Raw genomic sequence first — 27,213 nt, forward strand, 5'->3', positions numbered from 1 at the left:
GAATGGGTTGATGAGAATGAAAAATGATGGCCTTCCCAGTCATGTTCTCATTCTGTTTACACCAAATTCTGACTCTACCATCTGAATGTCTCAACAGAAATCGAGACTCATTAGACCAGGCAACATTTTCCAGTCTTCAACTGTCCAATTTTGGTGAGCTGGTGTAAATTGTAGCCTCATTTCCCTATTTTTAGTGGAGATGAGTGGTACCTGGTGGGGTCTTCGGCTGGTGTAGCCCAACCGCCTCAAGGTTGTGCATGTTGTGGCTTCACAAATGCTTTGCTGCTTACCTCGGTTGTAACGAGTGGTTATTTGAGTCAAAGTTGATCTTCTATCAGCTTGAATCAGTCGGCCCATTCTCCTCTGACCTCTTGCATCAACAAGGCATTTTCGCCCCCCAGGACTGCAGCATACTGGATGTTTTTACTTTTTCAGACCATTCTTTGTAAACCCTAGAAATGGTTGTGGGTGAAAATCCCAGTAACTGAGCAGATTGTGAAATACTCAGACCAGCTCGTCTGGCACCAACAACCATGCCACGCTCAAAGTTGCTTAGATCACCTTTCTTTCCCATTCTGACATTAAGTTTGGAGTTCAGGAGATTGTCTAGACCAGGACCACACCCCTAAATGCATTGAAGCAGCTGCCGTGTGATTGGTTGATTAGAAAATGTGAACTTTAACAGGTGTTCCTAATAATCCTTTAGGTGAGTGTATATTCTTAAGCAATGTGTTAGACAGCACTGCACACCACCATTGAAAGCCAAATGAGGGGATATATTTTGGAAGAATGATCATCTCTCCAGAATCTGCTTTTTTATTTTATTTTTAAAGATTTTTTTTTTGGCATTTTTAGGCCTTTATTTCTGACAGGACAGCTTTAGACATGAAAGGGGAGAGAGAGGGGGAACGACATGCAGCAAAGGACCGCAGGTCGGAACCGAACCAGTGGCTGCTGCGTCGAGGACTGAGCCTCTATATGGGTGCGCGCTCTACCAGGTGAGCTACCCAGGCGCTCGTGCTGGACCTTTCTCAGACTCTTTGGGCCCTATCTTGCACCCGGCACCCTCTCCCCCACCCCCCTCTGAGCCCACGTCAGAAATGTGTGTGCAGAGGGGGTTTCCAAAGATATTTGGCCATCTGACAAGCACTTCTGATGAAGCTTAATAGCATTTTAACTCTCCCAATGACCGAGCCCTGAACTTATTCCCAATTAACAAATAGTAGTTGTAGAGAGAGAGAGCAGGGAGTGGCAGCTGCAGAGAACATTTTATGAAAAACATTTAGACTTGGACTCTTAGGAGTCACCAGGGCATTGGAAGGCATTCAATCGTGTGTTTTCCCAGCTAAGGTGAGTAAGAGGGACTCACAGAATTACAGAACCTGTTTAAACAGTGTCTCTCTGTATGTTGGAACAACGCTGTGTGCATTTTTTTCTCCACATGCACTCAATGAATATGAATGTGCAGATAGAGGAATTGCGTTCCCTCCTGTACTGTCAGGGTTTCTGCAGGTTTTGCCAAGTCAAATTTAGCACTTTTCAAGAACTTTTATAAATGAAATTCAAGACCTATATCACAACAACAAAAAAACAAAACAAAGGAAATGCAGAGTCACAAAAGTTCTTGCAAAGTAAATACATTTTTTTCAAATTGAACATATTACTGAACACAGGTTAGATGTATTGTTGAACTACAGAAAAAAACATACAAACATGTTATATCTGAGGTACAATTGCAAAGAGACTTGCACCAATCACACAAAAACTGAATGGCTGCAATATAAGTTGCATGTTGGTCTCATTTGTAGTCGTAATACAGCGAAATTCTATTTGGACGAGCGAAAAACACCACAAAACGTTCTAAAGCGATGCGAGAGCAATTCAATGACAGTAGAGGTAGCGTTACATGGACGTAGGAAAATGAAGACATGTTTAAAATGATTTAAGACCTAGAACAAAATACAGTGAATTTAAGACTTTTTAAGGCCTAATATTTTGATTTTGAAATCTAAGACTTTTTATTTTAGACCTTTTAAGACCGGAAACCCTGACTGTGGACATAGCTTTTATATGAACTGATCAACCCTGAACAGATGTTGAACTCGGTGGATGATTTTTTTTTTGGTGCCATTTTAGGCCTTTATTTGTGACAGGACAGCTTAAACATGAAAGGGGAGTGACAGGGGGAATGACATGCAGACATGCTGCGTCGAGGACTGAGCCTCTGTATATGGGCACGCGCACTACCAGGTGAGCTACCCAGGCGCCCTCGATGGATGATTTTCAGATGTCCTGAAAATATAGTTTTAGTATAATTTATGGTCATGTATAGTCTGGCTATCACCAGACCAAGCTCAATCTTTTAAGATTGAACATTAGTCTGGGGAGTCTGCTCCAGAGAGGCGTGATCAACGGGCATAGTTCAAATGACTCTGTACGCAATTGGATAGTCCTTCAACCAATCAGACCAACGATCCGGGTGACGTAGCAGTGACAGCGGCATCAACGGGTTGCTGCGCTTCGGTGGCCAGCTTGTTGAATGTAAACAAAAAGCCGCTTGGTTGCTTCTCTATCGTTATCGTGTTAAACCCGCCAATAGCGCGCCAGGTGGAAAAGCCAGTTTGTGATTGGTTCCCACAAATTTGTAACGGAAGCAGGATAGATAAACATACAGGTTTCCAGCCTGAGCTGCAGGGCGAAATCAAATCGCCGGCAGATCGGGATGGGTTTACCCAGTCTAGGTCATGTATGCATTTTTGCCTCTCTTTTTTCTCTCCTCCCCCTCTCTGTTTCAGTGCCCACACACACATACACACACACACACACACACACACACACACACACACACACACACACACACACACACAGTGTAACTTGCAGTGCAATGAAACCCAATTAATGAGCAATTAAGGCAGAAATGCTACGTCCTCAATCTGCTCAGTTAACAGTTAAATACAGTTAAATCCGAGTCCCATCTTCAGTCACCACCGTTGTATTTTACAGTCATATACATTAGAGCTCATTAGTGTTATAGTTCATTACAAACCTATCCCTAAACAATAACATCCATATTTTGAAAAACCCCAGATTACATTCAATGACTATGTTTAATGATTATCAATCATAAATATCTGTCAATATCTGTTAACGAGTTAACGCAAATTCCATTAAACGACACTAATTTTTTTTTAATGCGCGATTAACGCACGCACGTTCTGTGATTTTACTCCATAGTTTGGGGAATCAGGGAGCTGCAGCAGTAACGTTGTGGACAGTGTTCCCACTTTGGCGAGTATCTCGCAAGATTTAGCAACTTTTCAGACCCTCTTAGCGACTTATAAATATTATTGAATATTTATTCAATTTATTATTCTGCTGCGGAGACAAGACGGCGGAATGGGAACGGGTCCTACAGGTCTTCTAATACATCTATGAACAGGAGTGGATGACTAGCACAAACAAAGCTCCTTGAGCAAAAATGGACAAACAAAAGGGTCTTTTGAATGGCAAGTTGAATTTTAAAGCCCTTCCAGACGGTTCTCTCTGCATGACTAAAGTTATTTGCATGTACTGAGTTACCACCGGAGTATGTTGAGTCTCAAATACTACCTGAGCATGAAAAACTTGAATATATGAATATCTATTTTAAAGTACATTTAGAACAGATAAAAATGGTGCGATTAATTTGCATTAAGAGTTACCTAGGACAATCGTGCAATTAATCGCCATTAAAAGTTTGAGTCGATTGACAGCTCTAATAAATATACAACCAACTTGTGTACAGCCTTTCTAGAAATAACCAGATAAGCAGACAAAACTCAAAAACGGCCGACAAGAAAACACTTAAGTACCTCAAATTTGTACTTAAGTACAGTACTTGAGTAAATGTACTTAGTTACATTCCACCACTGCACCAGCGTATGCATACTGCAATGGGATACTTTGGATTTGCTATATTCTTCTATGAATCTAGGAGTTGAAACCTTCAGTAAATTGATCACAAAAATGTCTTCTGTGAAAGAAAAAACAGGATGACACGACATAATACTTGCTCCCTTACAGGTGGTTGTGTGTCATGATAGCGCAGGGGGCCCGACAGAAGTTGTTTAGTTCTATATTTATATGTTCTGTTTTTCAAATGTGAACATATAGTACATAAAGGTATTACAATATGCGTGCAAGTGTTTGTGTGTTCTTACTGGGACAGGCCATCATGCGGCAGGTCCGTACAAGTGGAGGGGAGGCCAACCCTGAGCACAGCTCCCTAGCCAGCGTCAACTGGTGGCCCATGGCTGTCAACTGGTGACATGATGGCTCCCTACGCTGGATCCCCAAACCACAGGACACCGAGCACTACAGAGTGGAATAGAATAGAATAGAATAGAATAGAATAGGATTTTTTTTGGCAAACCTAAGTGTGTTTTCACATATAGTCCTCTTTAAACGAACCAGACTCAGTTCTCTTAAAGAGGACCAAAAAGTGGACCAACAGAAAAGGGACTCAGTTTGCATTTACATTGTTAGTTTACTTGAAAGATGACTCAGTTCTCTTTCTGGTCCACTTCAGAACAGATGGGGCCTCAGGGTTAAAACGTATACAGGTCAAAAGGCAAAAGGCAAAGCGAACATGAATCGTGTTGTGTTCACATTGCACAGATAAAGAGAACCGTAATACGGACTTGAAGCAAACCGTACTCAGACCACCTCCCGAGGAGGTCTAAGTATGGTTCGTTCCAAAGGGGTCTGAGTCCCTGCTGACTAATAGGTCTGAGTTCTTTTGGAGGGCTGGAAACGGTGTGAAAGTGTGAAAACGCCCTAATTCAACATCCCCATCGTCAGACAGAACATTGATGTTAGACGTTACGTTAAAACCTCAGATTGGGTTATGTGTAGCAACAATGGTTTTAACAACCAATGGCAATGTTTTTGCACATGTCTAGTAGGCCTATGGTTAAGGTAAGGGAATAATTTTGGTTGCAGTTTAAAAAGGTAAACAATTAATGCTGAATAAGACAAGATGCTAATAGTGCAATGGCAGCTGGACGTGAATTGTGCCCTGCAGAATTGTTAATGTAAAATAATACTGGGCTGAAATTCAACCTACACACATACAGTATAATGTACATGCACACAAATGTACATTGATAAATACTGTTATCTATATAGATTAATAATTAAATTAAGAAACCATCAGGACAAATTTAAAAACTAAAAACCTAAAGCTCAAAACTTGCTTGGTAGCTTCATTTTTGCTTTTGTCGACACAGAAACTATGCAGTAGCCTAAAAAGTGAGATCACATTTGTGAAATACATGATCACAGGTTTGACTTGTTCATTCGGAAATCTCTGTAAATCTCACACCTGTAGAGAAGTCTTCGTTAGCCATTAGCTGGCTCTTTCTGTGTTGTAATGAAAGACAATTGAATATTAACATTGGAATTCAACATGAGCTGACACCAAACATAAAGGCAATTAGACTTTTGTTCAGGTGAATGTTTTTGGATGTTCAGGATGCTAGTTTAAAAGGCATGGTCACACCAGAAGGTGGCAGGGCAAGTGGGTGAACTAACAAGCTAACCAGCCAAAACAATAGCTCTGCAAGTTAGTTAGTTTGCTAACAGTTAGTTATATAACTATTAGTTAGCAAGCTACAGTAACTAGTCGGTTTCTAACTGGAGAAAAGAGAACCAAAGTCCTGATGGGACGTCTGGGCAAGCTGCTGTTAAACTATATTCCATAACTCAATGCTCAAGTCTCTCATTGAGCATTTATGTCAGTGGTCGTTCTCAAAAAGTGAAACATGTTCCTAGGGTTTACAATCCATATTCTAAGATATATGAGTATATATCACTTGCTATTAGAAGTTCATAGTTTTTAAAAGTCAAACAATCTCAAGTCTCATGAAAATGTACTGGTGTGGCCAGAACTTGGTTTCTTCCACATCCATGATATGACTTTTTTTCCAACACCATTCAGCCAGAATGTCCAGAAGTTTCAGTTTCAAATCAGGTCATGTAAGTACACACAGTTTATTCAAGAGATATTTTGTACCATTTTCTCATAACTGCATGCAAACCATGGCTCTCTTGTGGAACAGTTTATACTCTGGCTGAGCAAGATTGTATATGTAACACAGCTTGGGCTTTCTGGCTCTCCTTTCCCTCAAATGTCAGCACTGTCGAGTCATTTTGCTCTTGGTTAATGCCACAAATTTGCATGCCAAAGTTCCCTAAAGTCCTGCAAAACTTTTGTGGATTTGCCACTCTCCCACAAGGAAATCCACATTTGTCTGTGATTCCATTGAAAAAAACTGATTTGGCTAAAAAGTGTTGCTTTTATAAATTTAATCAAAAAATCAAAATAAATTTGATCAGGCCTTAGTTCAAACTAGATACGTTTCTGTGGAAATATAGAGAGGCAAAGTCCCTCCCCTTCCAGTGGACCCCACGGGACATTATTTAATAAAAAATATGTACGGTAGTAAACAGGGAAAGACCTTTTTTGTTATCCTGTTTGTATTACACCTATGTCAGCTTAAAAGATGTTTTTGCAAGTAAAGAAAGTCACAGTTTGTCATAAATTTGTCGTAGTAGAAGCCTACCACTTAGTTTTGTGTGAAACCGCTCAGTGAACTACATCTCTCGTCTCCCACAATATATGTACGTCACCTTGCTTGATGTTCGGCTTGCTCGCTAGCTAGCTAGCTTAGCTATGTTCCACAACACATGCAACTTTATTTTACCTGATGCGTTTAATCCAACATCTTTTTTTTCGCCTTTTAAAGTAGTGGTTCTCAACCTTTTCGAGTCACGACCCCCCAGAATGGTAGGGTAGTGCAGGCGCTGGTATATAAAGGTTTACTCCTCGACGCAGTGGTCACGGGTTCGACTCCAACCGGCGGCCCTTGGCTGCATGTCATTCACTCTCTCTCTCTCTCCCCTTTCAAGTCTAAGCTGTCCTCTACAAAGTAAGGTCTAAAAAATGCCCAAAAAAGTAATCTTGTCAATCAGAGAAAGAGCGCTGGAAATCGGTTTAAACAGCTGTTTCTACACGTCTCCTCTTGCTGACTTTGAGTGATATTTTTGAATGCTCTGATTAATACATGTAAACAAATAATGCTTTGCTTTAATGACAGAATAGAATATGTTATTTAATTTTATTCTCCCTAACCATCTGGCGACCCCCACAAATGATCTCGCGACCCCCTTGGGGGTCCCGACCCCCAGGTTGAGAACCACTGTTTTAAAGAACACGCAAGACCTGTTGCTCGTGTGAGTAACGTTACATCCCGGTACCAAACACACCGGCATTGTAGCTTCAGCCAGATGTCACTTTGGCAACTTTGGGGTGAGGAGTCTAATTACGTATTTTTACAGTTATACTTAACAGTTTTACAACAAACTGTGACTTTCTTCACTTGCAAAATTATCTTTTAAATTGACGAACATTATATATGTAATTCATGGCTCAATTCAAACGGGATCAAATAATTATTTGTCTCTCCCCGTTCACTATGGTACATATTTTTTTCCGGAATAAGGTCCCATGATGTTCTGCTTTGCTTCTTTATTTCAATATTAAAAAGAGCAGCTTTCATTCAAGCTTGCAGCCTCCAGCTCCCCTCGATCATTTCTTTCCATTCCTCCACTCGCTGCTGCTCACCTTTCCCCATTCGCCTCCTGCCAAGTAGGGCAAGCAGTCGGTGTTGCTGCAGCCTCGGTTAGTGGCAGGTTTGGCCCCCCTGCAATCCTGGTCTCCCAGCCTCCTGTACGCCCCTGTGGACAGGAGCTGCTTACAGAAGACCTTCCGCACCTGGACACCACCGCCACAGGACTGGGAGCACTGGAGGGACCAAGCAGAAGATAAACATACTAGAGGTAGGAATGGAGGAGTTTAGACAAATTATATTTTTCCTTCATATTGAACATTTTCAATTTCTTTAGTTTTCTATACTGTTTAGTCTTACTTTTGCACTATTTAGAATTTGTTAATTGTATTGTATGTTTTAAATTGACATCTGCCAAATGCGGTTAAAAGTGAACTTTGGTGGGTAACATTGTAAAGTTACTAGCCAATTAGGCCGGTGATGAATGAAATAAGGCATATAACATAGTGTCTGTTTTTATCGGCAGGCTGCAGAAAACAAGTCAGTGTTGCCAGATTGGTCGGTTTTCCGCTAAGACATTGTTTTGTACATGAACACACCGTTGGCTACGCGCCTAGCTTGCGTGTTATCGATTACGAGCTACGCTGAAACGGAGAAGACGAACGAAACGGAGCCAAATAAACCAGAGGAGCTGAAATGAAATAGTAAAATTAGTTAGGAAAGAAAACCAAACATGTGGCCTGTGGAAAATCTGATTGGCTGGTAACTTAAAAATCTCCTAGCCATGTTGGCTGTTGATAAAAAAAAGTTCATTTAAAGCCCTGATTGTATGTATTTTGTATATGTAAGGTATATATTGTGTTACCTCTCAGTTGAATGCTTAGAGGAGTTACAGTAAACCATAGAGCTCTTATTGTGACGTGAAAAACGGAAGTGGAAAAAAACGGTAATGAGTGGACTTTGACTGTGTTGTTCGTTAATAAAGTGAGAGGTGCAGTGGCGTCTTGGTTCCAGCACTGGAAGTCCGTGTTTCTTTATTTTGTAGTCGAACCTGAGCTTAGGCAGCATAACAAACCCTCAGTTACATATATATTTTGTACTTATTGCACCGTGGGATGGACAGAAACACATTTTCGATACCTTTGTATGTCGGGCACATATTTTGAGAGAATTGACAATATTGACTTGACTTGACTTGAGATTGTGTCACATTTATAGGCACAGACACACAACCAAAGTCCACACCTGCTGCCAAGGTTCGGTCTCCCAGGCCGGAGGACAGTCCAGTTGGTTGCAGGGTTGCAGGATGGCAGGTTTGAATTCCCTGCACTCGTCCTCTGAAACGGTCAGAATATCCTGCTGGTCAACGGACAACAGACGCATGCAAAACACACTCCTGGTCTGGATGCCCACGCCGCAGGACGCAGAGCAGTCAGTCCATGCTGTCACCTCCCATCTGCAGAGAGAGATAATGGAGCAGGTCAGACACTAAATACTGATCAATATTAAAGAGCCCCTATTTCAATTCCTTTTCAGCATCATATCTGTACTCTTGGGGTCTACTAGAATAGGTTTACATGCTTTGATGTTCAAAAAAAACCCCATCATGTTTCTCATACTGAAACACTCTGTCTGAGCTCTTGGCCCGCCTTCCTGAAAAGCCAAGTCTGCTCTGATTGGTCAGTGGGCACACTTTGTTATGATTGGTCAACCAAATTCAAACAAGCCACTGAATGGGCTGTGCTTGCTCAAGCAGCACCAATGGGCAGCACATATGAAAAACTGGGCTAGCTTTCTTAATTAATGACATCACTAATTAAGGAATTTCAAACAGGAATGTGGGCGAGGCGTTTCAAGCAGTTGAGAAAAAGTGCTGTCTGTGGGAGAGAAAGCTCCCATGATGTGGAGAACTTTGCACTTTGTCTATCTGTCTCTTTAAGATGCAAGCTCTTTCTTGGAGATGGACTGCAGTAGTGGTGATACTTTGTCCAGTTTCACCAACAGTGTTAGATGTCCCCTTAGTGGTACATTTGTGGATAGGGTTGGGTACTGAGACCCGGTGCTAATACGGCACCGGTGCCTAAACGACCGGTATCTACCGGACGGAATAGCAACGCAGATTTCGGTGCCTCATTTTGGTGCCACTTAAATGCCTGCGCTGCTCTCTGATGCTCTGAAACAGACGTTAGAGGCAACAGAAGCATCACTGCATGTGACGCTAGTTAACGTTACACTTAGCAGCTTGTAACTTTAGCCTACCGTAAGCTAGTAGCTGGATTAAACGCGGTTAAAATGCTGACAGCTAAACTGTGTAAAAGTGTGACTGTATTTCCCTTTAGAGGATTTCAACACTGGGACGTACAACAGTCTGCAGCTGCCATTGTCGGAAAAACAACACAAAACTCGCCTCGCCAGCCTCGTGGTGCATTCAAAGTTATTGTAAAATACCCTTTTCCCATCTGGTGGTTGTTTTTGTTGTTTAACAGCAATTTACTGGAGAAATAAGTTATTGTGATTACATTTTTTAAATAAATTATCTAATTTTGACCATATGGCTGTAGCAATAAACAAGCTGTTCTTTAATGTCAGCGACTGTCGTTTTATGCTGTTCTTCCTTTTCTTAATTTTTTTTTTTAACGTATCGGTTCAGGCAGCGTTTAGGCACCGGCGCTGCTTTAAAAGAATCGCTTTAGCACCGGTATCGGAAAAAACCCAAACGATACCCACCCCTATTTGTGGCCCTGTTACATCTCTTCCTTCTGTCTCGCCTCTTCCCACCCACACTGTGTGGGAAGTAAAAGGAATCAGACTGAGGATGGAGAAATCAGAGCAACATGTTTCTGAAAATGAAGCCTTCTTGGCTCAATCCAGCTTGATTTCTAAGTGGCATTATTAATCATGATGCACAGCTGTCACTGCTTGAGACGGAATGTTCATGACTCAACTCTTGGATTTTGCTTGAATAGCGCTTGATGTGGCATTAAGTGTCTTTTTATATTATGTTTTTGCTTATTTTTGGGGCATTTTAGGCCTTTATTTGACAGGACAGCTGAAGACAGGAAAAGGGAGAGAAAGAGGGGGGGTGACATGCAGCAAAGGGCCACGGGTCGGACTTGAACCTGGGCCGCTGCGGTAACAACTGAGCCTCTGTAGATGGGGCGCATGCTCAACCAGGCGAGCCACAAGGGCGCACTGCAGTTTTATTAAAATTCAAACATATTATGCATGTCACAGATAGTCATTGGTGGCGTTGCTCTATTAAATAATGACATAAAAAGAGGATTTCATGAGTTATGGGCACACGGGTGGCACAGGCTATTCGCATGGTAGTCTGTAACTGTTTGTGTGCAAAGGAAGAATGCCATTGCTGCCAAATGAATTTATTTGAAGATGCTAAATCTTGCTTGAATGTCTGACCTGAGGACTCTGACGTGGCTGCTGATGGCACTGGACCTCATGCAATGCAACTACCTCATACAGAGCTCTAGTTTCTTTATTGCTTTCATAAAGTTAATAAAGTCAGACAAAATGCAAGGCAAGGGACAAATCCCCACAGAGAAGAATTATGCATAGCAGTCACTTGCAGAGAGAGAGAGAGAGAGAGAGAGAGAGAGAGAGAGAGAGAGAGAGAGAGAGAGAGAGAGAGTTTTAGACAGATAGAGTAGAAGAGGGAATCTGGGAGTTTATACACCTCACTGTGTTCTCACCGTTGGTCTCCCAAACTCTCAGGCAGCAGACTACAGCATGTGTACTGTGCTTGAGTATGTGTGCTTGGGACAGAGAGATGTCATGCCTGTGTGTGTGTGTGTGTGTGTGTATGTGTGTGTGTGTGTCAGGCCCCTGCACTCTGCAGCTGCTTCCTGTAAATGTCCATTAGAGGAGGAGAGAGCGGTAAATCACTGTGTGTGAATCAGACATGCCTCCCGTTTGCATGACTACCAGATGGGCAAATATCCATCTGCTACCTTGAAATGCAGTGATTTACATGTATAGCATGCACACACACACACACACACACACACACACACACACACACACACACACACACACACACACATGGACTGGCATACACTGATCGCTAAGTAGCCTACATGAATATTACGACCATCTTGTGACTATTTAGTTACAGCCACTTTTGCAAATGCAAACTGATGCCAGTGATGTCTGTGATCATCCACACATGTTAGTCCTCCTCACTTGCTTTACTGGCTGACCTTCATGTTACACTTCATCATCACAAGGGCCAACGTGATGAGTTACATCAAAGCAGGGCATTTTTAAGAGATTGTGTAGCTTGGGAAATTTCCTTGTTTTCTTTCTTCCTGAGAGTGATGGTACGTGTCCACTGCCAAGCGTCATTACCACTCTTCCCATTCATTGTCTGCAGCCAGACAATGCATTCTGGGAGCGTCGTGGCGACCTTTAAGAGACTGGGTGTCGAGTTGCCCACTCTTCATTTGCATAAAGTTGAATCCAGGCTACTTCATGCAAGTCAGGGGTGTCCAGGTCAACTCGCCGTCTCTTAAAACCCCTTGAAAATATTTTAAACTGACTGTTGTCGATCTCAAATGAAGACGGATTCAGCAACTGCAGCTTATTTCTCGCATTAACTGTTTTCAGAAACACATGTTGGTGAATTATTTTCAGAAAAAAAGCTTCCAAAGTTTCCAAACGAGCCGCCATGTTAATCCATTTTTAAATCTGGGAGCAGACAGCCCATGAGTGAAGTGTCGTCCAGTCAGGTGCATCCATCCATCCATCCATGCAGTAGGGTGGAGCATGTTTTCTTTGCTTGTCAGTGGCCATTGAAGAGAAATTGATAACAGCTAGTGGCGAGCCCATCAAGTGTCTGGGAAGGGGGGCGATCCCTCCGGTCAAAAACTGCCCATGTGGACAATGCATCAAACTCATGTCTGTGTGTTAGGTATTCGTTTGGAGTCAGGGTTAGTCTAGCATAAAGATTGGAGGCAGAGGAAAACAGCAAGCCAAAGTAAAATAAAATACGCCTACAAACACCTCTACAGCTGATTCATTTACACGTTGTATCTGGTTTGTTTAATCAGTGCGCAATCAGAAACATAAAACTGACAATTACATTCTGGAACAGTTTCTTGACAGACAACAGCTAGTGGAGTCTGGTCATTCCAGTGAGGTTGCCAGGTTTGGTACCATTGAGCCTGTACAGTGACCAAAACCCAAATCTGTGATTGTTGAATGTAGGCGGATGGATACAAGGTAGAGTTTAGATTCTCGGCTCGAGCCCGCGCCCGACCCGAGCCCGACCGGACCTCGGGTCGGGCTCAGGCTGTTATTTTCCGCCACATCCTCGGGCCGGACCCTTGATCAAGCAATTTTTTTTTTTTTTTTTTTATCCATTACCTTATTATCCTATTTGGGTGGGGAGATAGCTATGCCATAATCAGAAATAGTATAAATATATATATATAGGCTATATAAAAGTAACAAATGTGTACAAAAGTTAGGCTGCAGTTACAAAATGCAGCACGTGTCATGCGCGGAGTCTCCTCCTCTCGCACGCATCACACCGGGAGCTTGAAGATGTAAAGAAAAAAAGAAAAACAGGAGAATTAACTTTGAGCAAGTGTGGAGGAAAGTCGGAGGTATGGAAGCAGTTTAAACAAGTTGTGGGCAGTGACAACAATATGTTGTTCATCATTGTTTCTTTTTTTTTTTACGTTTCTTCATTCGGATCCACTTGGTGATCCGTTCCATTCTAAACAAACAGCGCAGTTTACATGCTTCGTCCTTGTTGTATTATTCTAAACGTCAGCGGCCCACGTATTAAAAAATTGTCGGGTTTAAATCGGGCTCGGGCTCATAATTACAGTTAATGTGTCAGGCCGGGCCGGGCCGAGCTCGGACGCAACGAGCTCGGGCAGGTTCGGGCTTGATTTTTTGGGCCGATCTAAGCTCTAATACAAGGTTGTTTTGCCAACATTAACTTCATTCAGGATTAAATAATGCAGGCCTGAAGAAGCCATTTGCTGAGTTTACTGAGCATATCTGTTTTATTTACATTTATATTTACCATGTCTTTGTTTAATTACTACGAGATAGCCTACATACATTATGTATGTTATAATTATTTACATGCTGTTGTTCTTTACTCTTCAATGGCACTATATATATCCACGGTATTGAAAGGGGGATTTAGTTCTTCCATGTTTTGTTTTTCATGATCAAAACAAAACAAAACCCCCTCTGATTTTTTTCACAAATCGCACCCTGGCTATACCAGTTCAACCACACACGCGCACACACACACACACACACACACACACACACACACACACACACACACACACACACACACACACATACACACACACACACACACACACACTGCAACGCTGTACCTGAAATGGAATAAAAAATAGATGGATTATAAATAATAACGGAATAAATGGACTTGAAATGGATTTTCGTTTTTCGACTTGGTCATTTTGTGCTTTTAAATACAGTGCCCCTATGTTGGTAAGTGGCTCTGGAAAGATTTTAAGCCACTAAAAGGCCATTATTTACAGTGTGTGGATTACCAATTATATCTAGTCTTGTAGTGCAACACAGAGTACACATTTGCATTGAATCACTTTTTTTTGACAAAGGTACATTAACCTTAGTTCTTTGTATCTAATGGTAAAAAATGTCAGGATACAGTTCTGTGGTAGCTCGCTGAGACAAAGTCAGTTTCTTGTGTGTCTTTGTTGCATTCTGGTTGAAGTATGACTCACACATGTATTGATCCAAACATTGTTATCAGACATACAGTAGTCTCGCACAATAATACTGTGCTCTTCTGAACACACTATCAAAAATGCACAGGCTGACTTTGTGCTCATGGTGGCATCTGTATTTGTCGTGATGATTGAAATCCCAGTCCCTGCATTCAGAGCGCTACAGGAGGCCTAAAGAACTGTTAAAACTGATAATGAAAGATCCCTCTGCAGGGTTTCCCCCAGTGTATTGCAAGCCTGGGGGCTGACCAGGCCTAAGCCACTGGGAATTATATTTATACTGTATGTATTTTAAAGACGTTTTTAAACTACAGTTACAGTGGGGCAGCTCAGTTGGAAAATAATTCTAAACTAATACTTTAACAATTTAAGAAAACTGTTAAAGGTTTGTTTTTGTCTGTGCAATGTTATCCCTATGGGATGTCTTTGTAAACCACTGAAGTAACTCCTATTATTATTTTACCTTTTGCACTTTTTCTGTTGATTTGAAATTGTGTGTAATTCTAGTTTTCTTTTATTTTAAGTATTTTAGTTTCTTTCTATATTAAGTGGATTATGTATTGGAGTGTGTCCTGATTAAGCCCCTCTGAGGGGTTTTTGCATCTCCATCACATCTTTTATTGATTATGAGTATATGAATCTGTAGTATTTGTATGTGTAAATGAACTAAACTAAAACTAAACTAAACTAGATGTAGTCATATTAGCACTGACTTAATGTAGGGCCCTATGGAATCTTTCTTAATGCTCTTTTAAATTCTCAATTTTGCAATTCTGTACATGATTCTGTTATCACAAAAACTATTGGGCTCTACATTAATGCTGCCATCAGTCTGTGACTGGGCCTCGTCTAAAAAAAGACACTTGCCACTGGGCTAAACAACTTTTCTAGGGGAAACCCTGCTCTGCATCCGTCACAAAGTAACTCACATTGCAGGGACTAGGCCTGTATTCTGGCCTTAGGGTTGCATTTTCATCACACCTGTAAATCTACATTGGCCCCCCTTTGAAAAATGCTAAAAAATGGTCCAATGTTTGAGCTTAATTGCTGACCCCTTGTATTTAATAGTGATTTTTGAAATTAGTCTCTGGTTTGACTTCAAACATAATGAGTATACTTGATTACAAGTGACTCCCTTAAAATAACCACAACACAACAAACGAGATTTTAGAGCGAAAAATAGTAAAGGACAAAGGTAAAATACTGTATATACTGTAATTGTATATAATGTGGTATTTTACCTTATATGCTGTTATGTGCCTTGTATGAACACAGATCCTATGTAAAGGTAATGATCTCTAAGACCAGTTATTCTTCAATATATACGTAAGCATGCAGCTGCGTATAGCTTACTGTCTTGCTGTCGGTGGCAGTGGGACAGCCTATTGGAAAAACAGTCTCATCTGTTTGTTTTTATGTGTATGTGTGTGTGTCTGAGTGCACATTGTGTGACCATAATAGTGAAATGTTCCTTTTAATGAAAGTGTCGGCCAACGAGTCATGTAGAATCGATCTGCATTTGTTTCTTAAACATAAACCACGGCAGTGCTGCTTTGCTGAGGAACACACACGTGTGTAGTGCTCAGCATCACAGTAGCATACTGTGCTGTTGACTTACGGACCAAAGCTGACCTGGAGTCATGTTTTGTTTCATAAGTTGTAATGATTAAGAACCCAGCTGTGCTCAAACAATGACAGGTTTTCCAAATGACTGCTCTCCCAGGAGAAAATCCACCCCGGTCAGACTACTAATGGAGCTGTTGTGGTTCCTGAAGTTTAAAGTGGCAGTCCAGTGCTTTAGTGTTGCACCTTCATGAAGTTGGGGGACTTGATAGAGACTTAGCGTGCAGCGAGCAACCTTGGTTTTGGTCAGTTTGATATCGAGGTAGTCTGGATTGATGACAATTCATACCAGATGTTCTGCCGATGTGTGCTGGTGATGTCTAACTCCTCTCTTCAGGGAAACAACATCAAACTTTAAGCTAGCAAGCTACATGCGAAAAATGGCAAGTTTGGAAGAAAATTTGGATTGTGCAACAAGGCAGGCCTGCTTGGTTGTTTCGGGGAATGATTGTAAAGATTTACAAAGAATATGTTTACGGCATTTCCTCTCTAACTGGGACATTTTGGGACCGATTAGTGGGATTGCTGTGGACGAAGTACAAACGGCGATAAGAGCAAATGAGGTTTAACCATTTATCCAGCTAATTTAAATAGCGCACGTTACTGTATTGTGCGAACAGTTGACTTAATTTAATATTATATGTATATATTTTCTTTTGCGGGGTGCAAATGTTCCACCAAAACAAGTTCCTTCCCGAGACTATTTTGCAGAGTCATCGTCGCTATGTCCGGGGTTTAGCGCCGCCCAAGATGATTGTGATTGGTTTAAAGAAAGTCACAGCTCAGCACACTAATTCTCAAAGTATTTTGGTCACTTTAGTAATGAAGGCACACCCACATAAACCTCTCTGAAATCACACAAAATGTTTGGCTCCTTTTCCGCTGTTAATTAGACTGTTAATTAGTCATGTAAATGATGACTGCCTGTCAGGAGCAAAGAAGGAAGTAGTATGACATTATTAATAACACTGCCAATCATTGTAGAAAGGAGGGTTGAGTCAACAAAATGTGTTACTTTGCTATAGGAAGCTGTTGTTTGCATGCCGTTTCCTACCAACATCTAACATGGTTCTCTATCAAACGTGACCACAGTGTTTCCCTAACCCTAACCAAAACTTAACCTTACAGGTGGAAGATCGGAAAACAGTTGTGTGTCTTTTGTCATACGCCATTGGTCTTTTGTAACACTAGCTATGTTTCCATCCACTTGTCAATCGAATGATCTAAAGTTCGCTAAAAACATTCATGTGAATAAAGCCGGTGGAAGTGTGTTTCCATCCAATGGCTTTAAAGCAAATAAAAACCTGTGTGTAATGACGTAAAATGCTGTTTTGCGGTCAAATTGGTATATTGAATATATTTGAGACATTTTAAGGTGTTTCCATTCATTTTCACACTGAATCGCACAAATTCAAGCTAACATTTACGAACAAAGTTTTGCTAGACAAAGTGGATCGCGCCGTCTACCTACCAATGATTAATACTGCACAAGTTGTAATAGTGCTTATGTGCCAGTTGATAGCGACGCTATCAAAACATCGCTATATAAAATTATGGCATTTCTTAGATTTTTGCTATGTAAAATAGGTGTTAAATTTCGCTCGTAAATTAAATTTAAAAAGTCTCTCGTCTCCTTGTTCGTCCACTTATATCTGTCTTTGTTGACACCCGCCGTGTCTGCAAAGAAAGCAGAAAGATGTGGCGGACATGACCTAAAATTTCTTCTTCTTCTTCTTCGTTTTATGGCGTGTTGCAACCATAAAATGACCTAAAACGTAATCTCGGTCCATTATTTATTCAGCAAATAACGTTTCCATCAGCGTTTATCGAGATTAATAGAAAATCCGATGACATTGAACATACAAACTTTGTGTCGATATTCATGACATTCAATCAAATTTTACTGTTTCCATAAGGGATTCTTCATTCGATATTACTTCATTCGCATAAAAATGTGTGGATGGAAACATGGCTAGTGTTCGAAGTCACTGCCTGACTTGATCCTGTCTTTCATTTTAAACACCCATGTCTTTCAAACTGCACGCCACCAGTTTATTACCAGTTTATTAGAGATCAGAGATGAGATCAACTGGTTTTTTTTAACTGATTTGTCTTATTATAGATGACTGACAGCTCACTTTGCACTATGTTACATAGAGGCATATGCAGACATGCATCTGCTGACAGAGGGAGAGGAGACTAACTAGAACTGTCGGATTTTTGATTGATCAGTTTCCACGTCTTTTCAATGCCTTTCGATGTCTTTTTAATTTTATGTCTCAGATCAAAGTGAACAATCAGTGTGTTGAAAAGGGGACAAGGGGTTTTGGCTGCTTTAGAGACGGATTTCTGGAAGATCCATCGGATCTTATTTGCCAACTGTTCTGCAGCACCGAGGCCAGAAAGAAGCCAGTAGCAGTAGTAGTAGAAAAACAAATGATGACATTCTAGCCAGTGTCAATCAGGGAAGAATATGGGAAAATAGGATCAGAGTTTGAAAATGACTGCAGTTATACTTTCTGCCAGAGTCATAGTAAGCCTTATATCAAAGTCATATACAGTTTTCAGCCACTCACTTGTGTATGCCGCTTAATGTAGGAGCTGTGTATTATTAGCTGCATGGTAATCCTTTTCCCAGAGCAGTAGGAGAATCCAGCCTGTGTCTCCAGTACTGCCAGAGGGCCAAAGGGCCAAAATAAGTTGGAAGTCTGCTGCCGCTAATACACCCACTGACCTGCCTGCTGGCCCCCAATCTGACCGGGCAGGCTATTCATTAGGGGGACAGAGGTGGGTAAATCCACCTAAACTCAAACTCTGGACTCCAGAGCTGGAAAGTTTGAAAAGCCAGGCATCTGGCCAAGTAATTATTGAATCACCGGTGTTCAGCAACTACAGCCGAGCTACCTAACACCTTACTTTCTCCCTCTTTCACAGATAAAAAAGGCATTTATAGTTAATTGTATTGGCAGTTGGATCCCAGGCTCCTCCAGCCACATGTCAAAGTGTCCCTGAGCCAGACCCTGAACCCCAAGTTGCTCCCCGGATGCTATTAGCTGTCCACTGCTCCTAATACTTAGAATGGGTTAAAGCTATAGTGCATAGTTTCTGTCGACCCTATGAGGAATTCTAAGTAATGACAAGAAAACTGTGTTGTGCGCGTCCACATGATACAAGCCTTACGTTATCACGCACCACCCCCACCCCACCTCCACACAGTTACTTGTAACCAAGGAGGACACGGAGGATTAAAACAACATGATGGACTCTTCAGAAGAGGTAATTATCTTACCCATTGGTTTGTGGACTACCGTTTTGAAGCCTTGAGTTTGGCAATTTGGCTGTCGCCATCTTGTTTTTTGTGATGATTTTTGGTTTCTGGTTGGCAGAACACTGAACACAGAGTTCCCGCAGGTTTCACCAAGTCAAATTTAAGACTTTTTAAGACCTATTTTTGACCATTATGAATGAAATGTAAGACCTTTATCACAACATCAACTAAGCCCTGAATTCAGTTTTTTAAGTATCGCTAAACTTGCACTTCCCCATAGCTTAAGAATAACATCTGTTTTATCTCTGTGGTACAATCTGAAAGAGACTCGAGCCAATCACATGAAATATTGGCTGCAATATAAGTTGCATGTTGGTCTCATTTGTAGTCGTAATACAGAGAAATTATATTTGGACTAGCAAAAGATAGAACTACAACACCATGGAATAAAAAAAAAACTTCTTAAAAACTTAAGACCTAAAACGATTTAAGACCTAGAATACAGTACTTCAGCGAATTTAAGACTTTTTAAGGCCTATAATTTTGATTTTGAAATTTTAGACTTTTTAAGGCCTACAATTTTGATTTTGAAATTTTAGACTTTTTAAGAGTTTTTAAACCGCACGGAAATCCTGGAAAAACAAGACATTTTTAGGCGACCAAAATGTTCCAATTACCTTTGATGAAGTGAAAACACACAGTGAGGGGGTCAAAGTTGAAGATGAAAACACGGACACAAGTTCATGGTTATGTTAATGTACACAGGGCCATGGGTGAGCATTGCTAAGCCTGTTACACGGCCTTTGGCTGGACTAAAATGCTGAACAGTCTGCACGTGTCTCTTTCAGCTAACATGTTTTCTTAATAATACATATATTTCTTTTCAGCCAAAGATACAGTGCATTTGTGTTATTATGTAAGCCCCTCCCTGTACTCAGAGGCCACACAGTCTACTTGTGTTTCATCACTAGCCCCGGCCTGACTGCACTATTGTGTTTACTCAGTAAGGTACTTGTTTTGGATGGCCAAATATGGCCTATAAATCAGTCTACAAAGAAGCAGCTCTCTGCAGTGGTCCCAAACCCTCAGACTGCACTCCGAGACGTAATCCCAGTGTTTATTCAAAGTGATGCAGGCCGCTCTGTTTAGTTTTCCTCTGAACTTTATCAATGCACTTCATTTCCAAGTTATTCTAACATGGTCAGGAAAATGATTTAAGGGTTTTAAAAGTTGTGGGTAATTTCAGCTCTCAGTAAATGTAGAAGGCATGAAGGATTATTTTAAAGAAGCCCAATGTACAGAGGAGTAAACTGAAAATATTGGAACCACCTGCTTGGTGTGTATGTCACAAATTACTGCCTCTAATTCTAGGGACTGTAATAGTCATTAAGGGACTTGGTTGTCTGATGCTTATCTCCAGGTTTCTGGGTCTAGATCGCTGACTTCAGCTTTGATGTCCGTGGGCATTTTTCCTCCTTTCTTTCAAATCTCATTAAGACTTTAAAATCTCATTGAGTTGTGGAAAAAAAAACTTGAACTCATGCTCCCTGCTCATTGAGTGCTGGCAAACAAAGTAGAAGCTTCGAGATACACTCCCTGATTGTTGGTGCAGCATCCAATAGTACCACCAAAACCCTCAATTTCCACCCAATTTAGTCAAGTCAAGTCCATTTTATTTATATAGTCCAGTATCACAAATCACAAATTTTCCTCAACGGGCAGTTTACTGATGATGCTTTGTAACTCAACACAGTTTGAAACTCAACTCTGAACTGTTTAAAATTTTAAAGCATCAACAGTGACCTGGGTACAGAGGTGACAGTAAAACTGAGGTGACAGTAAAACCGAAAAAAGTGTGGTTTTGATTAGAGATGTTTCGATACTGATACCAGTATTGGAACAGCCTCCGATACTGCCTAAAATGCTGGTATCAGTACCGGCAAGTACTGGAGATAATGCACAGATCCGATACCACGTAATTTAGCCCCGAAGAAAATCTACTTTGAAGTAGTTTATTTTTGTTCTTTTTCCATTATGACTGACTGTCAAACTGAATAATAAAAGAAAGTTTTATGGCATTCATTGTTTGAATTTGATCATGTTTCACAAAGAGTTTAACAACAAAGATAGAAATCCTATCACATACATACAGGGTTAGTAGTATACAGCTGTTAAACGTACAATAATGTAACTTTCTGCCGCTAGGGGTCTCTCAGTCAAAACAATGGACGGTAAACACAGACTTTTGATGACGTTGGGAAGTTGCATGGAATTATGGGAGTTGTAGTTTTTATCGTTAAACACCATCGCCGAATAGAATGCATCTGTTCACGGATGAGTTTACCCATTCAAGTTTATTCACGTTACGTTTATTAACGTTTATTCATGTTATTCCAATAAAATAGCTGCAGTTTCCCCAAAATAATTATGTTTTTCTTGATTTGATTTGTATTGGTAGGTGACCAGTTAGCTAGTGAGCCAGCAAGCTAACATAAGCCAGCAGCTAAAACCACACTATCACAATATATTTCACATGTAAAGGTCAACTTTTAGATGTTTTCAACACCGGAGCAAACAGGGTTTGTTGTACGTTACTCAAGGAGGCTGAGAGACGGGTGTGGGTGGGGATTGCTGGGGGAATCTCCGGGACAGCAAGGACTTTCGATGGCAGTTGTCGGCAGCAGAAGATCTCCCAGCTGCCTGGAATTATCTCTCCCTTCACTTTGCTGTAATCTTAACTAGTCGTTTTAGTGCTTAACCCATCTTTTGTTGGGTTAGTTTAGCTAACTATAAATACAGCTAAACGCGAAGGGGGAAGAAATTCGGCAGGGAGGAGATTTTCGGCACGAACACTGGTAGCGCTAACGAAGAGGTAGTTTACGTCATGGATGGCCGCTGTTCTGACTCCGGTGTCTGGGTCTGATATGGTCTGTTTCCCGACGCCTCATTAAACTGCTGTTAGCGTCGTTAGCACCCAGCACTGGAGTTAAGTGCTGGCCGGGTTCGGATTGCTGTAATGATAGTGGCTTGCTGCTAGCTGGCTGGGGGCTAACGGTAACTACTGTATATGTCTCGGGGCCGTTGTCATCCTGACTGAAGTCTCTCTGCGCCGGGGAGAGTGAGGCAGACCGACTGGGGTGTGCTAGCTGGCTAAATTAGTATTAGCTAGATTAGTCGTCTATCTATACGGCTAACGTTAACGTTACTGGTGAACTTATTCGTGGGTTAGCCAGTGCTGTTATCTGTGGTCAAAACAATCATACTAAAAATAACTTTATGAGTGTGTTGAACAATGTTGTAACCTTATAATGTTACCCACCAAGCATTAGCATTAACGTTAGCTAGCTACTTGTCAAACAGCACATTGTAGTAACGTTAAGCTGGATCAATATTGATATGTATCAATAAATAAGAACTCTGCTGTATTACTGTGTTGCAAAAGGCATGTAATTAATCACAAAATGATGCCGTGTGGTAAAAAAAGCAGTATTACGTTACGAGTATTTCTTTCAGTGACATTTTATAATTTACAATTACTCTCGAACGTATCATCTGGGTGCCCATGTTTTGACGGACGTTACGAGTAACTAGAGGGTGAAAGGTTATATGACGCCACTGACAAGCAACTAAAGGAAACGTCCCGTGTCAAAAATAAAACAGATTTTTCTGGGTTTGAAATTTGGTAGAAACATTTGGGACAACTCAAAAACATATATAACATAAGTATGGTCGTTTTTAGACATTTTAATGCAGAAATGTTACATTTTGTACCTTTAAAACATAATAAAATATATGACACTGGTATTGGATCGGTACCCGGTATCGGCCGATACGCAAGTTCAGGTATCGGACTCGGTATTAAAAAAAATGGTATTGGATGTTGCTAGTAACCAAGGAGGACACAGAGGATTGAAAAAAACATGATGGTAATTAACGGGGTGGTCTCTAGCTCACCCAGTAAGAGCGTTCGCCCCATGTTGGCTGAGTCCTGCAGCGGCGCAGGGTTCGAATATATATACAATTCTCTATTTCCTTTGTTTTTGGATATGCCATACCATTTTCCTATAAGTCTTTTCACCAATAGGTAGTGCTACATCAACATGATCAGTTTAAATGACCATTAGTAAGTTTGGTCAGGTCATTAGCCTGGCTCATTGAAATCTCCTTATCTCCGTATCAAACACTAGTATTCATATGTGTGATACAGAGCTCAAAGTTAAACTGGGCACAAGCACAGGGAGACCTGTCTCGCACCCCCTTCCCCCCACCTTGTAGTGTGATCGTTCAGGCTCTGTGAGCCTTCGATGTGGCTGGTGCTCTCTCACCTGGGGGGGCATGGCTCAGGGTTACAGATGCGGATCATCACTGGCGGCCTGCTGGATGAATCACACATAGAGTCCTCCACCTCTTCACCCTGCTTCCTGTTAACACACCTCACAACTGCTGTCTGCTTCCCTGGGCAGAGGACAGAGACAAGAACCAGTTGGACGTGAAAGGACAAAAAGACTCCAGGGCATTTACCAGGGTTTCACCAAGTCAAATGTAAGACTTTTTAAGACCTTTTTAAGACCATTATGAATGAAATTTAGGACCTCTATCACAACATTAAAACAAGTCAGATGTCAGAGTCCGGAAACATTGTCTGAAACAATTCTCCGATTTCATCATTGGCATTATAGGACTGGTGTCTAGAGTGACTGCATGTTGGTCTCATTTGTAGTCATAATACAACGAATTATATTCAGACTAGTGACAGAAAGAACTACCACACCACAGATTTAAAAAAACAAACATCTTAAAGCTCTGCGGGAACATTTCAATGAGGTAACGTTACATTGACGTACGAAAATTAAGTTTAAAATGATTTAAGACCTAGAACACAATACTTTAATTTAAGACTTTTTAAGGCCTAAAAGACCCCGCGGAAACCCTGTTTACACTGCCGTCATCCCTTTAAGAAAGCTCACCAGCAGCACATGTGGCTGAGCAGGCAGTGAAGTCCCGGTAGTCCCAGCTGAACATTTCCTCTTTCTGCATGTAAGGGGCCTCATGGTCCTGGAGGCCCGCGGAGACGCCTGGGACTTTGGCACATGGCCCCTGGTTGCACGGCCTCTCCAGCTGGGGTCTGTCTTCGCCACACTCCTCCTCTGGAAGGTCCACTTCCGTCTTGGTGAATGAAAGGAGCACCCGGCACTTCACCTCCCGAGTTTGCCTGCCAGGCCCGCAGGTGGCGCTGCAGGGCGACCAGGGCCCGGGGACGAATCTGAACACACAGGTAAACAACATGCTGTATACTGAAAGAGCCATAGCATTTGAAACCAACATGTTTTTGGTCAACATATGTTTTACATTTGGTAGCCAAAGAGCACCTGCAATGATTTGGTTAAAAGATTTACAGTAATCACAGATTAACATCACAGAATGTACTACAGATGGGATTGTTTTGGTGGTTTGGTTCAGTTTGATCCGGACCGTGGTCTGGGGGGAGGTTTTACACCTGTAATTTTGGTTCGGATCAAACTGAAAAATCTGAAAGAAAACGAAGTAGGTGTGAAAGCCCCCTAACTCACAGCACTGTACAGTTGTTACTTTGGCTGTTTGGGGCCAATAAACACAGGTCCGATGGTCACACTTGTAAAAATGACACAAGGTGAAATTTTGCTTCGCTTTCTCTGATCAATCAATCAATCAACCAATCAACCAATCAACCAATCAATCAGTCAGTCAGTCAGTCAGTCAGTCAATCAATCAATAAATGTCACATGAAATAGTACAAGGTACAATTCCTGTGAAATGTAATTGTAATAACTTAAGAGGTTTTGCAGTATGTTATGCTATTTATATCTTTACTTCCAGTCATTACACACAAGCGGTTGCCTGTCAAAAAAACGTACACAAATTATTTCAAATGTTTTACCAAGCGGCCAATGCGTATGTTTTTCTGGTAAGTGCTGCCTCTGAAATTCAAGCTACATGCTTTTTCAGAGCCATCATTTTGCTACTCTTGATTTCTGCTGGAATATTCCCTTTTAATACAATGTGTCTAGCATGCAGAGTGAGTACGGTACCAGAGCTGAGCTTCATGTGCTCATCAAATTAACGTGGCTTACAGCACATTTGCTTGGCTGCATGTGATGAAGATTTGCTAGGGCCAGCTGTAGGTGTATGTGCAAAGTGTTTGAGGTGTGTGTGCAAAGTGTTTGACGTGTGTGTGATCTCTGAGAGCTGATGTATCCCAGGGAGCCTATCAGAGCTGACCGGACCCAGAGCAGCAGGCAGGAATAATAATAATAATATAATAATAAGTTTATTTGATACAGCACCTTTTACAGACAAAGTCAGAAAGTGTTTCACATGACATTTGTAAAAATACAGTAAGATCAGGAAATAAGCAAAGAAAAAATAATTGAAAGACCAATGAAAATCATTTAAAAGATTAAAACCTAAAACCCAAAGTAACAAACATGAGTCAGAAACGAATTTAAACAAGTGCGTCTTCAGCTGCTTTTTAAAAGCTTCAACAGAGACTGCAGAACGTAAGACAATAGGAAGGGCGTTCCACAGTTTTGGAGCCACTGCTTCAAAGGTCAAACGGTCACCTTTAGTTTTTAAGTGAGTGCGTGGGACCACCAGTAATCCCTGGTTAGAAGACCTGAGTGACCTGTTAGTAGTGTACGGATGGAGCAGGTACGAGATATAAACAGGTGCCTGACCATGCAAAGCTTTATAAGTTAGAACAAGAACTTTATATTGGATCCTGAACTTGATCGGAAGCCAATGTAATGAGTATAAAATTGGGGTGATGTGCGACCTCCTGCTAGACCTGGTCAACAGCAATGCAGTAGAGTTCTGGACCAGTTGCAGACAGTACTGGGACGACTTGCTGAGACAGGTGAAAATGGAGTTGCAGTAATCAAGCCGGGATGATATAAAACCATGAATGATCATCTCAAGTTTAGAATGGGAAGCAACAGCTCTAAGTTTGGCAATGTTTCTTAATTGAAAGAAACATGTGCGGGTCAGTGATTTGATATGTTGATCAAAATATATGTTATGATCAAATATAACACTAAGATTTCTCAGTTTGGACTGTACTGCTGAAGAAAGGGACCCCAAAAGCTGAATAACCATGGAAGCTGTAGTGTCCGGAGAAACAATAAGGAGTTTGGTCTTGGTCTCAATAAGTTGTTTGCCAGCCAGTCCTTGATGGAAGTCAAAAATGTAAGCAATTCCAACACTTGTCAGTCTCTTCCGGGTTAAAAGAGACATACAGCTGGATGTCATCTGCATAGAAGTAATAATGGATATCTCCAAATTGGCTAATTATATGTCCCAGGGGAAGCATATACAATACAAATAAAATCGTACCTAACACAGAACCCTGAGGCACCCCACAGGAAAGGGCAGCAGCTTCTGAACAATAGGGACCAAGTGACACAAAAAAACTTCTATCTGAAAAATAGGAGGTGAACCAATCCAGGGCGCTCCCTGAGATACCAACCCAGTGCTTAAGTCTTTCAAGCAAGATGTTGTGATTCACTGTATCAAATGCTGCGCTAAGGTCCAGCAGCACCAAAACCGAACATTCACCCATATCAGAGGACATTAATAAATCGTTGGACACTCTAAGAAGAGCGGTTTCTGTTTAGCGTTTCTGACGGAAGCCAGATTTAAATTTGTCTAAAATGTTGTGTGTATTCAAGACAGCAGTGAGCTGTTTAGCAACAACTTTTTCTAAAATTTTGGAAATAAAAGGCATCTTGGAAATGGGCCTATAATTTGCAGGAATTGATGTATCCAGTTTGGTTTTCTTCAGTAGTGGCTGAACAACTGCATGTTTAAAATACGAAGGGACACAACCAGATTGCAGAGAGCTGTTGAGTATAGAGAGCCAAGAACATTTTTAAACAAGGAAGTTGGTATAATATCTACTGGGCTCATGGAAGATTTCATACTGCTA

The 27,213-nt window shown here is 41.2% G+C and overlaps 1 protein-coding gene and 1 long non-coding RNA gene across 2 annotated transcripts in view; one reads left to right on the forward strand and one right to left on the reverse strand.

Annotated features, from left to right (window-relative positions):
* LOC116045199 (ADAMTS-like protein 3) overlaps positions 1–27,213 on the reverse strand; it is a 297,438-nt gene that overhangs the window by 19,484 nt on the left and 250,741 nt on the right. Inside the window, exons 16-20 of the mRNA XM_031292718.2 lie at positions 24,221–24,516; positions 23,579–23,708; positions 8,853–9,063; positions 7,664–7,843; positions 4,200–4,353 (exon numbers count right to left, since the gene is read on the reverse strand). Coding sequence (XP_031148578.1) covers positions 4,200–4,353; positions 7,664–7,843; positions 8,853–9,063; positions 23,579–23,708; positions 24,221–24,516 — 971 coding nt within the window. The remainder of the gene's footprint in view (positions 1–4,199; positions 4,354–7,663; positions 7,844–8,852; positions 9,064–23,578; positions 23,709–24,220; positions 24,517–27,213) is intronic.
* LOC118494777 lies at positions 1,889–19,822 on the forward strand. Its single transcript, XR_004896967.1, has 3 exons — positions 1,889–1,901; positions 12,376–12,379; positions 19,729–19,822. It is a non-coding gene; the product is annotated as an uncharacterized LOC118494777 (long non-coding RNA).

Source organism: Sander lucioperca, chromosome 3, assembly GCF_008315115.2.
Source record: "Sander lucioperca isolate FBNREF2018 chromosome 3, SLUC_FBN_1.2, whole genome shotgun sequence".
Taxonomy (NCBI): domain Eukaryota; kingdom Metazoa; phylum Chordata; class Actinopteri; order Perciformes; family Percidae; genus Sander; species Sander lucioperca.